Source organism: Cyrtonyx montezumae, unplaced genomic scaffold, assembly GCF_038088225.1.
Source record: "Cyrtonyx montezumae isolate F1298 unplaced genomic scaffold, pur_monq_1.0 scaffold_7, whole genome shotgun sequence".
NCBI lineage: Eukaryota > Metazoa > Chordata > Aves > Galliformes > Odontophoridae > Cyrtonyx > Cyrtonyx montezumae.
Genome location: NW_027072078.1, coordinates 6864113 through 6878686, shown reverse-complemented (window position 1 = coordinate 6878686; position 14574 = coordinate 6864113). Strand labels below are relative to the sequence as shown.

Sequence of the window (14574 nt, the reverse complement as noted above, 5' to 3'; positions counted from 1 at the left end):
TTTGTAGTTTTTACTTCACGGTCTTTGGCTTCTGAATGTGTTGTCAGCAGGTAGTACCACTTAGATGATGATAGAGATAGGTTGGTCCATCAGTTGTGAATATTTGCTTAATTGCTATTAGCTCAAAAATATTACTATTAATTAACAAATTAATAAAAATAGAGCTGATGACCCATGAGTTCTTTCCATCCAGAATTCTCTGCTGCTTCTTCCTACTGGCAACTGGTAGGTGGTAATATGCTAACGTGCCAGTAGGAGTTCCCCTAATTAATATGAGTTGCCACTGAATAGACTGGAAGGTAAACACTACTTTTTGTACCCCTTACCATCTTTTCCCTTGTTTCCTCAAATGCTGACACAAGCATCAACATTAGAAGAGGCATCTGCAGCAAAAATTTGTATCTAACCACTGTGTGCTCTTTACATGCTTGGAGCATCCAGTAGCTTTGAAATAAATTTGAGCAACCTGAACCTTAAACCAACTGTCAGTGCTGGATTACTCAGTTTGAAATAATTGAAATGCTGACAGGCTTGCATACGAAGTAACTTTGAATTGAAGTACATGTCAAAATGAACACTGGGTGGTGACATGAAGCAAATGCTTGTTTTTTCTTGTGCTTTGTACTGTCAGGATCTTCCTGTTATTCCTGTGTCAATCTTTCCTGTTATTTCCAGAATTTTAGTAATATTACAGGATTTTATATTTTATTTTATATCCTTGGCAGGTGAATATTGGATTGATCCAAATCAAGGATGTGTTGAAGATGCTATAAAAGTATACTGCAACATGGAAACTGGAGAGACCTGCATTTCTGCAAATCCATCCACTATCCCACGCAAAACATGGTGGGCCAGCAGATCATCTGATTTGAAACCCATTTGGTACGGCCTTGATATGAACAGGGGATCACAGGTAACTAGATGTCTTTAGTTGCAAAAGTAGCTACTTATGATGAACATTATTTTCTTTTGATGTAGAATTTCATCTGCTCCAGTGAGCAGATTTGGTTTAAATTAAAACATTTTTTTTTCTTGATTCGACTGGTTTATATACAATTATCATAAAGTTATTGCAGGAGAGGGAAAAAGAGTGAAGTAGATCTAAGGCAGGATTGGCTATAATGCACATCTGGTAGATGTTTGTTTCTCTTGGCCCTAAAAATCCAGCTTTTCTGACAATTATTATCTTATTGTCGTCATCTTTAATGTGTATTTTTGCCCTGAAATATGACTAAAATTACTCCTGTTTTAATTGAACTCTGTGCTTTCTGAAAGAAAGCTCTTTACGGTTAAAAACTACAAGACGCTCTATGAATTCTCTCATTCATTCTACTTTTATAGAAAATGAGATTGTCATTAGTTTTCAAGTACTCCATGATGAATGCATCAGTTTCTGGGCAGACAAAACCCTGTCCTTAGCTTTCTTTTCAGTTTTCCCTCTGTGATGAGCCTGCTTCTAAAAGTAGGCTTAGTGATCCTACCAAATGACAGAAATTTACATTGTGTAAAGCATATAATTAATTGACCACCTTTTACCATTTTTAATCCTGTTTTTAATTTAATGAACCAAGGATCTTTTCAATTATTATTTCATACAGAGTAATTAAATATCTTTAAAATGAGTATGTGATGGGTAAATATAATAGGGCCTTTGTCAACCAGACAGTTTCTGTTGACAGGGCAGAATTGAGAGCAGATGTGATATTAAGAACAGATGCAATAGTGATTGTTTTTTCTTTTTGAGATGCTTTCACTTACTGTGAAGTTCTGAAGTACTTTCCTTGACCTAAGAGGCTACAGTTGACATTTAGCTGCCTGCACAGCTCCGTATAGAGGTGGTTCTTATTTTTAAGCCCTGTGCTCTTTGGAAGAAGAAATTATCTTGAGGAAAACTGAAAAAGAATATTTCACTTTTGGAAACACTGCCCAATTTGATAGCTAACGTTAGGAACAGTTGAGAAGTCGTATGCACTTATTATAGATTATAAATACTGATGTTGCAAAGCAAAGATAACATTTTATAGTAAATGACAGTGGTGATGTGTAAGATTTTATCTTTTCTTTGCCAGTTCTAGTGAAATGTTTTAATTTTTAGTCATTCTTTTTTCTATGCTGTAATGATTTGCTAAGCGCGTATAAAGTGAAACCTTCACAAGAAGGGAAAAATTATCAGGAATTTAAACATCATTGTTATTCATAGTAATATTGCTTTATTTTTGTATAGAAGCAATGCTACATCATAAACCATTTTCAGACTTTTGAGGAAGCTAATTATGTGATGGCTATCTATATACCAACGTATTTTATGTAGTCAAACTGGCTGTGACACTTCTAACTACAGTACACATCTTATAGAACACAAGCTGCTGAAGTTGTCATATAGTGGGTACATTACAAAAGTGCTTTCCCTCACTTGGGTTGAGGTTGGAAAGCACTATTTCATTACGCTTTTCTGTTGTTCAGCTTCAGAGCTTGATGTCCAGAGTTCTCCCAAATGATCCCTGCTACACCCTGTCTACATTTCTTCATCCTCAGTTTCCATGAAATTAAAATAGAAATCATTCTTAGATTTTGTGTAGTAGAGCTCCTGCTAGTCATATCTGGAAAGAGTTATGATAATGACACGTTTGTAAAATTCACAAGCTGTTAATGAATGGTGATCTATTTCGTATCTTCACAGTTTGTATATGGGGATACAGCTGTCACTCAAATGACATTCCTGCGCCTCCTGTCGAAGGAAGCTTCCCAGAATATCACTTACCTCTGTAAGAACAGTGTTGGGTACATGGATGACCAAACTAAGAACCTGAAGAAAGCTGTCATCCTGAAAGGAGCCAATGACCTGGAGATCAAAGCAGAGGGAAACAGCCGATTCAGATACACTGTTCTTCATGATAGCTGCTCCGTAAGTTGCCTTTCTGTTGTTGGTGTGGAGAAAAGACTTTTGATGGTGGCAATTCTTTCTTGATTTGAAAAGCAATCCATGGAATAGGATAAAAATAACACTGCAGAATTTCACCATGAATTACAGTTAACTGAATAGGCATTTTACTGTAATTCTCAGTTTGTGTAATCAATGTATTTAGAGGATTTTTAAAAATTACTAGTTATTAGTCAGTATACTGAGATGCATATCTTCCCAGTTTGCATTTTTGCAAACAGTATTTATTATTTCTGTGTGAAATCACATAAAGAAGTCAAATAACCTCAAGCATTGGTCTGTGAAATGGGTAGGATTATTGCAGCAATACACTAGAGAAAATTCACTGGTACCGTGACTGGCTTAATTGGAAAGGAAAATGTTCCTCCCTCAGAAAATATCAGTAGCCTTAAATCCAGCAAGTGAATGTAGTGTAGATTTTGCCAGTAGCATTCTCAGCTAGATTCAAGATATCAACAAAATTTAACTAAAATTAGTTTTGCACTTAATATAAATCAGAATACTCTCTGTGTTTTAAAGGAATGTGCTTCAAGTATGTGTGTGCAGGCAGAAGAGATTAATAATAAAAGGAAATATCAAATCATCTTGAGGGGGAAATCCTCCTGTGTCAGTTGGACAGGTCTGTTCATCACTATGAAAGCAAGATGTTTTAAAATAATCAAGGTACAGTGCAGAAAGGAGAGCATTGCTCAGCAGAGGTACAGTGAGATAATCCTGAAATGTCTCAGGCAGTTGACTCCCCAGCTGGATTTCAGAGTGTTTGACAGTTGAGTTCTGGACTAATTTTTCTCCCCTTCTCTCCTTTCTTTTTCTTTTTTCCCCTCCCAGAAGCGTAATGGCAACGTGGGCAAGACGGTCTTTGAGTACAGAACACAGAACGTGGCACGCTTGCCTATCATAGATATCGCACCAGTGGATGTTGGCAGCACCGACCAGGAATTTGGAATTGAAATTGGGCCAGTTTGTTTTGTGTAGGAGGAAGGGGGGAAATTAACACAGTACACAGCCACAACAGCAATTAAACTCATGAACTTAGACTGATTGAAGTTAATCCTGAGACTCTTGAAGTAATAGCTGATATTGGATCAGCACTGTATATACAGTTTTTAAATGCCCAGCCTCCTTTTGAATATTTATTTTACTTACAAACCTTCCATTTTAAATGGTTGAACCAACTTTTTGTGCAACAGTACAATTGTAAGAGAAACAGTGACCACCTTTTCAAAATAACATGAATTCTTTTCCTTGATTTTCTTTCAGATTGCTTCAGAATTTACAGGTACTCAAAGTAGATAGTTTTTACGTGGGACTATGTAGAGCTCTAACGATAATTTCTTTTGTTTGGATGCATACTGAATAACAGAAACGTGGAGCACTTCTTTGGACTTTGTTATATTTCAATCATATCTACTCTCTCTACCCCAGTTTGTCTTCCTGTGGTTGCCAGTGTAATAGCTATTCATGTCTCTTGCAGACAGAAGTCTCTTGGACAGGATCATCTGAATCTGGCACTGTCTTTCTTGCACTTTCCTATGTAACATTCTGCTCATAAGAGTATTCTAGAGCCACGATTAACTTATGAAGTAAAAATACTACTGGGGTAAATACAGGATTTCAGAATAAGTATCCCATTTCTGAAATTTTGAGGCCTAATTTCACTTCTCACAATGTATCTGTGCAATTCCATTAAATTATTATCGACCTTTGAGACCTTAAACCCAACCCCTGTTGATTTTCCAATACTAGCCCATCTAATAAGCCATTACGTATCAAATTATGCCAGTGTCCTCTATACGGTGCCAATTTATGTATGTCGCAAATCATTCACATGTATACCAGACCAATTGCTAATAAAGAGAAGGAGATTTTAGAAATCCCTGATCGTTAGCTGACATCCAGACGTGCATTTCTGATAATTTTGACTTGCTGGTCTTGAACTGTCAAGGCAAGAAAATTCCATCAGTTCTTAGCATGAGCTACCTCATCTCTGAAAGTTGGGATGCATTTAATATTCGTGTTTTTATTTTAGGTATTGAAAGGTGCTATGCTTCTGTTATTATTTCAAGAAAGGTGATAGGCAGGGCAAAAACTAAACAAAAAAAAAAGTGATGGTGCTAAATGGCTCTGTAGAAGGCTGATGAAATAAAGATGCTGACTCAATATCATTTTTGGACTTTAGCTGTTAGGCTTACAGTGTTTGAGAGAACAATGTTACGGTGCATTTATTTGTTGGTCATACAGTGTATAAAATGTTTTGTACCACCAGCATGCTTTATTTTGTAAAGTATGTGGGTACAAAATTACTTAGTTTTTTATTTCTTTATTGCATCTCTGCTCTCCAAGTTTTTTGTTTGTTTCTTTAAAAAATAAAAAATAAAAAATAAACATCTGGGACCATCCCTAAAAAAAAGTCATGCACATAGCTTTATTCATGTATCTTTGCAAAGCATTTAATTAAATACATGCTTCTCGCTATTTAAGTGGTTTCCTTTTTGTAAAATTCCTTCCAATGTGTCACATATTAATTAATTTCCAGAAAAGTAAAAACAGAAGTGCTTATATTTTTTTGTTGCTATTTGCATAACTTTGCAATGTGTTCGCCTGAAGTATTTTACACATAAGGAAATGAAAGTATGTTGAATAACACCTTGTTTTGTGACAGTTTTCACAAGGTAGTTGTCAGTTTGCATGGAGTAATGCTAGTAAGGCTGCCAAACTGGTACTGTGTTTGAGACTTCAGAGGTTGGGATTGTTTTATGGAAGATGGAATCAAGTGTGATTTACCTAATTCCAAGCGTCAGTGCAAGTTATCTCTGACAGGTAAGAGCTTTTGGACAAGCTGTAATACTGCATTGTATCAAGGTAGGTAAGAATTCGTGTTCCTTTCCCCCTTCTGAAAATGTAGGAGCTTTGAAAGTTTCTGGATTGTCCATATGCACATCCACTGGCACTAGGGACATGGCACTGTTAAGATTCACATCGCCGTAATCTGTTTTCTTTCATTTCCCTGTCAGCAACAGTATCATTTCTTTTTTTTACCAGCGTGAAATAATTACTATTAATTTGTGGCACAGGAGTCAGCATACTGTATTGGATTCTTAATAGATTTTAGATGATATTAATTGCAGGAAATGATTTGAGGTATGTTGGCTTGCTCTAATGTGTTCATGAAAACGTGGTTATCCGGTGGCTTTGATTGTACCTTTAAGTGTCAGTCAGATGCACAAAGTAAGTAACATTTGGTGTATAGATAACACTAGAAAGTTATTTAAAATTTCTTATTTTTTGTCAAAGTGTCATAGTCTGTGTTTATTGTAAATATTTTGTGAAGCTGTTGAAGGAGAAGTGTTTTTAGCTGTAAGTGTACTTAACTACCAATTATTTTCCTTTTCACATCATTCTCATTGCACCTCTATCTCCGTACAAAGCATGCAATATTTCCACAGGGATATGCCTCAAGTAGTGAAAAAGAGCTTTAGCTATAAGGCACCCTGAGATGGTATTCTGTAAAAAAACAATACTGGAGGATCACTGAGGCAAAGCCTTAACGTGAAGTTAACTAAAGAGTCTTTATAATAATAAAAAATAAAAAATAAAATAAATAGGAAGGGTGGGTAGAAGTGTGGACTGAGGGAGCACTGCTTTTCTTCACAACTGGCCATGTGGCATGGCCTCAGGTAAATACATCTTTAATTCTGAGAACGTAGATTGAATGATCTGATAAAAAGGCACTTTAGAACAGTTATGATAGTGAAATATCAGAGGCTGAATTGCAGTCAATTTCGTAGTTATAAGAGTTGGTTATTATTGTTTTTCCTAAGCGACTCTCCCGTAGAATGCTGGCGTGAGTGAGAGATGAACCACAGGGCTCCTGGCAGCAGCTGGCACCTCTCAAATGCAGTTGTACAACAGCCACCAACTTCTCATCTAGGAGGTAAAAACCCCATTGTTCACTGCTAGCAATTTGGCCCTTTAGTGAATGATGATAATGGTGGAGTTGATGATGATGTAGTTTAGCTTGAATGTTGAGAGTAAGATGTATTTAGGTGTTAAAAAGATTTTAACCAGTGCATCTGGGTTGATCTTAAGGTTGTATCATCAGCGTTCAGCTTTTATCCCTGTGTCACTGATCTATAGATATAAAATATCAGACTTAGTATGTAATTATGCAGCTGGCTAAAAGCTGTTGTGAGTCCCTATCAGTGTAACAGGATCCCATCCTTTCTAATATCTCCCTGAGAACAAGGAAGAAGCCAAGTATAAACTGTAGAGGTATGAATTCCTTTTTTACTTCAGAGTTGATTCAATTTTTCAACTTCAGGGTTTTGATTTTATACTTAGAATCCACCATGGATTTCTTTTCTTGTGTGGTGACTCCTGATGCTGATGGCTTCTAACAGTTATTTACCTTTTAGAATTCTTACCTTTTAAAACTTTGAAATAATTTTTTCTTTCTTAGGGAGGGAAACTGCAGGCAATCTTACTGATGTGATCGGTGGCCTTGAAGGTTATAACAAGTATTCCCCCCAGAAATGAAAAAGTGTGCTTTTCTGCAAGCACAATTAACGCAGAATTGAGATTCAGGTATTGCTGAGCCTGTTCTTATTTTATTATTGACTAGTTTTAGTAGTCATTCGCCTTCTGTTTCGATAGGAGATTCATTATTCCTTCTCTGAGGTGTTTTCTTTTATTTCTACTTGACATTGCCTCTTAATTTCTTCTGAACAATAAGGAACATGGAAGAGAATCGGTCATGGCGTTTCAAGCAGTTACCTTGCCCAGTGGTTTAGCTGGGTGATATTAGTGTTGATTTATATACTGCATGATGAAGTAATGTTAATATTGTAGCTTTTTAAAAATGCAAATGCTCTTGTTCCTTCTGTATTTCCTGAGGAGATTAGCTCCTGTCTTAGTTTCTGCTGGGATGGAATTGTTTTCTTCAGAGTAGTACAGTGCTGTGTTTTGGTTCTGGGAGAAAACAATGTTGACAAGACGTGGATGTTTAAAGTTGCTGCTACGCAGTGTTGTTTAGAGCTGAGGCCATGTGCAGCGAAGGGCCCAAGGAGCAGGGAGGGAACAGAATTAAGACAGATTTAAACTGGCCAAAGGGACCGTATGGCATCAAGTAGAAGGAGATTTGAAGGGAATGGGAGTTCATTTGGCACTCTTCCACTGCTCAGGGGCTAGCTGGGTATTGGCTGGGGGGTGGTGAGCAATTGCTTGTGTATAACTTGTAAGAGGATGATAGTTATATATATATTATATCTATATAGTCAGATCATTATCCTTTTCCTCTTCTGTATTGGTAAATAGTTTTATCTCAACCCATGGATTCTACCTTTTTTTCCTTTTCTTCCCTGATTCCCTCATCTCACAGGGAAGAGGGGAGGAGTGGATGTCTGTGTGATGCTGAGCCACTGTCAGGTTAAACCACAACAGCCAGTGTGTTGCCCAAAGGGGGACTCATCACAAGGTTTGGAGTAACCACAGAACTGGTAGTGAGGGGCCTGCATTTATGCTCTTCTCTGATCTTTCTTTTTAGTTGGTGGAGACATAGCAGTTATTTTATTGATCACATCCATAGGGATCTGGCAGTGTCTGTCTTACCATTTTATTCCTAAGAGCTGGATCTCTTGTGCAGGTCCCTTGACTGCTTTATGGTAAAAACAGCTTTTAGAAGGATTTGAATTATTTTCTTCTTTCTCTCAAAAAACTACTTTTGCTGTGTTGCCCCATGTGATGTCATCAACATATTGCAGTTGTCCAGAAGCTTCCCCCGTTCAGAGTGGTGTGTATCAGCCCATGACAAATGGTGGAGCTGTGCTTCCACCCTCATGGCAGCAAAGTGCAGGCCGCAGTTTGCTTTTAGTTGGAGGAGCGTTAATTGTGCAATGTGGGGCTCAAACCCCCAGCCCTGGGATTAAGAGTCTCGTGCTACTGACTGAGTAACCTCAGGGTCTGTCAAAAAGGTCAGAACTTTTCATTTGAAACCTTGTTCTCTACCCAGGCAGCAATATCTGTCCACAGTGGCTCAGATGGGTTTGTCTCTGTGCTGCCAGGCTGTAACCAGCCCCATGTGGCATTTTCCACCAACCAGGAGGCAGAGGTAGAGCAGTGAGCACTTCTCTCATTCAGCAATGTCTAAAGCCAGCTGGATGGTCTTCACTTCTGCAAATGGGCTTTATTCATCTTCTCCTTCAGCAGCTCTGCAACTTGTCATGTGGGACTCCATACAGTAACCTTGCGGCTTTCCCACTTTGTGACAGGACCCGTCAGTGGACAGGGCATATTTCTTCTCATCTTGTGGCACCTAATTATATACTGGAGATTATCTCCTCAGTACATGTTACCTTCTCTTTTGGCTCTGAATGCACTTGACTAAGGTGGCCACAGCCTTACTGTGGAGAGGTTCATTCTGTTGAGCAGTTTGGATGCTTGCAGGGTGAGGAAAACAAGCAATTGATGGTTTAATCCTCCCCAAAATGAGGATTTTTTGTCTTATAGGTTTGAGTGTGAATGCTTCAGTGGTAGAGTGGCTCTGAAAAGGAATTACACTGAACTGTTTGTTTTTAAAAGGCTGGAGCAGCATAGGATACAGCTCCTCCACGCTCCTTCCATACGGGCCTTTTTCTTGCAGCTTTCTCTGGCTCAGTGGTTGCTCTGCAGTCTTTGCATGAGAGCAGAAGTTCATAGCCTCTCCCTCTGAGGCTCCTCCCTTGCCTGATTATTATTATTATTGTTATTATTGGGTCCCTTGTCTGCTTTCCCTCCCTAAGGTAGTCATACATACTGACCACTGGGGTCCTGTGCTGGACTCACCCTGGTAAGTCCATGTCTCTCTTGCACTGGGGAGTCCAGAACTGGACACAGCATTCCAGGTGTTGTCTCACCAGTGCTGAGTAAGCAAGAAGGATACTTAACAAAATACCCCTTAGAAACACTCTTGGAATCTCAGATGGGATTCCAGAGGGAATTTCCTGTTCTAAAACTGAGTAACAAGTTATTGCAGTATCCTACCTGAAATTTAAGAAAAGCTACTCCATTCTTCTACCTGGAAAACCTGCTGCTACACAGAAGTGACCTTAGGTCTTTTTGCCCCAGAAATCTGCCAGGTTTTAAAATAGCAGTTAAGATTAATTTATCTAATCCCTGAATTAATCTCTCAATCTACAATTTTTACTTTTTCAGGAAATGAAGGCTACTCTGAAGTCTTGATACTTGCTAGGCAGTGGGACTCAATGGGAGAGGCTGTATTTATAAAATTGGACAGAGAGAGTGAGTAAAACCTTTGTAGAAGGAGCAGCACAGTGAAATGGTAAATAAATAAATAAATAAAGAGAAGAAAAAGGATTCCCTGCCAGGTAGGCAAAGAATGTTCAGAAAAAAATACATAAAAATGATAACAATAGAAATGATTCTACCTGGGGAAAAAAAAAAAAAAGAAAAAAGCAAGATATATAGAAGTGCTAATGGAACTGTGGAGCAAGGAGCCAATAAGGTTTTGTTCTTGGTTGAAATGGGTGTGGTATCTGTAATAAGCAGTGTATTTTTTGTGGACTTTAATCTCTCATATAACTAAATTTACATACCAAAAGAAGATGAATATGTGTAACATCAGCTTAGAGCTTGAAGGCAGATGTTGGTGGTACAGTCCATCCTTGACAAGTCTCTGTTAGTTGGCTGTGCAGAAAAGGTGTTATTCCCAGAACGGCTGTAGCCTGTGAACTTGGTGTGCTGTCTGTAACACTGTGTAATGCTGCTGCTACTCTGAAAGCATCAGGTAAGATCTATTTTACGTGAAAAATGCCACGATAATAGAAAAGTATTTTGCAGGCTGATAATATAAGTGAGCAAGAAACAAGTCTAGAATGTAAATCTTCCAAAGGCCAGCCTTTCTTTTGAAGCTGATTTCTGTGTATTAACCAGCTCTAGTCCATATTTTTTATTATCTGAAAGGCCTTTTTTAAAAATAGAGAAGAATAATGTCAGTCTACTAAGGGATGCTTGGAAAAAATACTGAAACTATTGAACAAGTATGTTATTTTACGGTGATGTCAGCTACAAAAGCTTTTTTTCTACAAACATTTCAGTCATTAACTTCTACTAATGAAAGGTTTGACTCAGTGACTTGGAAAAACAAATTGAAAGCAATCCCTCAGCCTCAGTTTTAATGTCGAAAAAAATGTCATTAGCCATACACTCAGCCCCAGTAGTACCAGAGGTCACCAAAGCTGTTTTTTTTTCTGCCACGTGGGTGAATAAAAGGTTTTTCCAATGCATTTTTGCATCAGCTAGCAGATATGAGAGATGACCCAGCTGTACATCTTCAACAGCTTTAAACAATATCAAAATGCTTAAATTGTCAGCTCCTTCAAAATAGCAGTGACTCTATTGTCATGTTCTGCAGGAGACTCTTGGGCTGTTAAATTAAATTAAGCTGCCATCTGACAACCTACAACTGCTTATTAATTTAGACCAAGGTTTGGTGAGGGAAGAAGGATTATGGCCTTGTATTTTCTCCAAGTCGATGTGTCTTCTTGCATGGTTGCTGTTTTGGATCTTGCTGACAGAGCTGAATCCAGGATGATGGTCAGAGAAGCTCGCTGTGCTCGGAAGCACGAGCTTCTCTAAGGAGAGGAATGGAAAAAGTAAGAAAGAACGTTTTATTGTATTGTGCTATAAGTTCAAGTCCTTAGGATTCTCCTTAAAGAAAAATGATCTCAGAAACCCAGAGTGGCGTCCCAATTTATCAATATGCTTGAGGAAGTAGTGGAATATTTATAAATAGTAAAATATAAAAGACGGGTTTATGAAACAATGAGGAGTTTTATTAAGGTATTTTATTATGTGTCTCTGTAAGGAATAGACCAACAACCGTATAAAAGCTTACAAAGATGGCTAACCTTCAACACTATAAATGTGTTAATGTGGCAAAAGAGGTTCACAATTTTGCATCTTTACTGACTTTTACAGAGTGAAGGGAGAAAGTTCTCAGCTATGACATGCCAATGACAATCTTTGAAAGGAGACATTTACAATTGCTTTTCATCCTTTAGTTTTCCAAGCAAGTCAATAACCCTGACTTGCAGAGTTAGGAGTGAAAAATACGTTAGCACCATCATATTAGTCTTTTATACTTCCCTAATTTTAGTGGTCTTGACCAGCAATGACAGGAAAGTAGAGAAGCACCTTTGATAACAGAATACAATCCAACAGTAAAAATACGGTGACTACTGCCATTAAGGTATTAAACTCTTAAAATAAACTGTACTTGTGTTCACAGCTAATCGGTACAGAAATGGGCAATTTTGTACAAAATTATTGCACTGAATTGATCGATTTGTTCAATGTGTTTTGACTGATTTGATCGATTTTTGGTTTGACTTAGACAGCCCTGTTTCTGGCCATGTTGAGGTAGTTGAAACAGGGAAGTCCTTCTAGCTTTATGGACTGCATCTCGGAAGGGTAAACTTTGGTACTGGGAGCAATCAGTGCTTTGGAAATTGGTTAACATTCAACTAATAGAACACAGTGTTGTTTTATTAAGTGTTGAAGTTTCATTATAGCACCACGGAGACGTGTTCTGAAGATGGAATTTGGTTTTAAAAAAAGCAAAAAGCATTTTTACTTACTTTGTGTAATAGCAAAAAAAAAAAAGTTAACCCTTTATAACAAATTGATTTCCCCCCAGAAATTTTGTTAATAAATAACTGGGATACAGATGGTCATCTGTACTAGCTGACAGGGTTAAAACAAAGGAGCACAGTTGGAGTGTGAATCTGTTTGCTGGGGTTTCAGAAAAAGCAGGATCTTTGATTTATAAGAAGCAGACCGGGCCAACGTCCACACCAAATTCTTGATCGGGACCACCGATATCCATGGGTGCAATGTCAACCACAGGTAACCTCATTGTTTTGCGTGTTCTGTACTCAAAGACTGCTTTACCCCATTCACCAGTGTGTTTCTGTGGAAGTTGAAGAACAACAAAAAAAAAATAATTAGAGAAATCAGTGCTTGGCTATGTGAGAGTTATCATGCAGTTCACTGTATTCATGCTTCTCTTCCCACATGAATGTATTCCTCTTAGCACAGAGCAATCAGCCCACAGTCTCCTTGGAAATGAATAGGTTGATTGATAGATATTCTTAATTTCTGCTAAGATTTGTGCGGACCTTTCAGGGAAGGGGTTTTAGACCTTTCTGCTCAGAATGGATGGAAGTTGCTGGGGGACAGGAGCAGTGCCCTGACTGAGGGCTGAGATAGGCTCTGCCTGCCAGGAGGTTGCACAAAATGCTGCACCATTTGGAAAGTGACTTTGGAAAATGCAATCAATTGTGAGGTAGATCATTATGTTTATTAAGGAAATGCCTGCAAAATGGCTGCAATGAATTCAGGCATCCATAAATGCTGTGAAGCTGTGGTTTGTTGGCATTCTGCTTTTGGGATTCTATCAGGAGGCAAAAATTGCGTCTGAAGTTATTTACTGAGAAGGCTGCAGCTACGGAGAGACCGGTATGCTCACCTGTGTTTCTGCTCATGTCAAGTACATTGTTCTGTACTAAGCAAGGCACACTGAAGCAATGTTGAATCTGCAAAATGACTGGGTTTGCCCTTTTCCATAACTGTAGCTCATTTCCTTTACTTAAATGTCAGGGAGTTAGTAGTCTACCCTAGGAAAGCCTCATTTACTTACAGTACAGCCGTCTTCCAGCACTGCATACATGTATTTGCTGTTTCCTTCAGCCTTGATCTCGGTTTCCACAGAGCTCATGAGCTTCAGAGCTTTTTTAACATTTCCACTGGCTTGGTCCATGTAGGCAATGCTGTTCTTGCAGTGGTAGGTGATGTTCTGGGAGGCACGGCTGGAGAGGATGCGGAGGAATGCCAGTTGAACTTCAGTGACATCCTCAGGGAGGTCAGGATCTCCATAGCTAAACTGCAAAGTACAATATATGAGCAACAGTTTACTATTAGTTACCTCTACAGCCTAGTTCCTATAGTTAGTATTTTACCCATTGGAAGTTTAGCTCAACTTAACTTCCAGTGTATTGCTCGGTAAATGTTAAGTACATGAGATTTATCACCTTTAGGGCTGCTAACTGTGGGAATTTCTTACCTGGAAACCACCCTTCATAGATTCTCCAAACCATATATGTTTCTTTCCACTGCTTTCACTGGTCCACCAATTCTTCCTTGGCACAGTGGCGGGGTTAGCATTAAGGCATGTCTCACCAGTTTCCATATTACAGTACACTTTAATAGCATCCATCTTGCAGCCTTGGTTAGGATCGATCCAGTACTCTCCTACAGGTGAAAAAAATGAAAGTGATCAGCGGCTTAGATGTACAGTAAGAGAAGAACGTAACCATATGATACCAGTCTTATTTCTATTCCGTACACGTGAGACAAATTAGTATATTAATTTTGACAGAAAAGCAACAGAAAATAAGATGCATGATATCAAGATTTACTGAGTTTATGAGATAAGTGTAATGTGACACTTGAAATAAGGTAGGGCAGAACTTGTAATTCTTTTCTGGAACAGAATAAACAAAAATACTTCCATAAGAAGAATGTAAGAAGTGAATTGAAATCAATATGTATACATTGTAAATAGAGAGAAACTGAATGGT

At 38.2% G+C, this 14574-nt stretch overlaps 2 protein-coding genes across 3 annotated transcripts in view; one reads left to right on the top strand and one right to left on the bottom strand.

Moving 5' to 3' along the window:
• COL5A2 (collagen type V alpha 2 chain) overlaps positions 1-5416 on the top strand; it is a 104030-nt gene extending 98614 nt beyond the window's left edge. Inside the window, exons 52-54 of the mRNA XM_065750692.1 lie at positions 726-913; positions 2681-2905; positions 3770-5416. Of these exons, the coding sequence (XP_065606764.1) occupies positions 726-913; positions 2681-2905; positions 3770-3916 (560 nt within the window). The 3' untranslated portion in view covers positions 3917-5416. The remainder of the gene's footprint in view (positions 1-725; positions 914-2680; positions 2906-3769) is intronic.
• A 6350-nt stretch (positions 5417-11766) lies between these two features.
• The window catches only part of COL3A1 (collagen type III alpha 1 chain), a 70927-nt gene continuing 68119 nt past the window's right edge, over positions 11767-14574 (bottom strand). For both annotated transcript variants that reach the window (XM_065750687.1, XM_065750688.1), the window contains 3 exons: positions 14058-14245; positions 13635-13877; positions 11767-12905 (listed from right to left, as the gene is read on the bottom strand). In XM_065750687.1, coding sequence (XP_065606759.1) covers positions 12759-12905; positions 13635-13877; positions 14058-14245 — 578 coding nt within the window. In that variant the 3' untranslated portion in view covers positions 11767-12758. The remainder of the gene's footprint in view (positions 12906-13634; positions 13878-14057; positions 14246-14574) is intronic.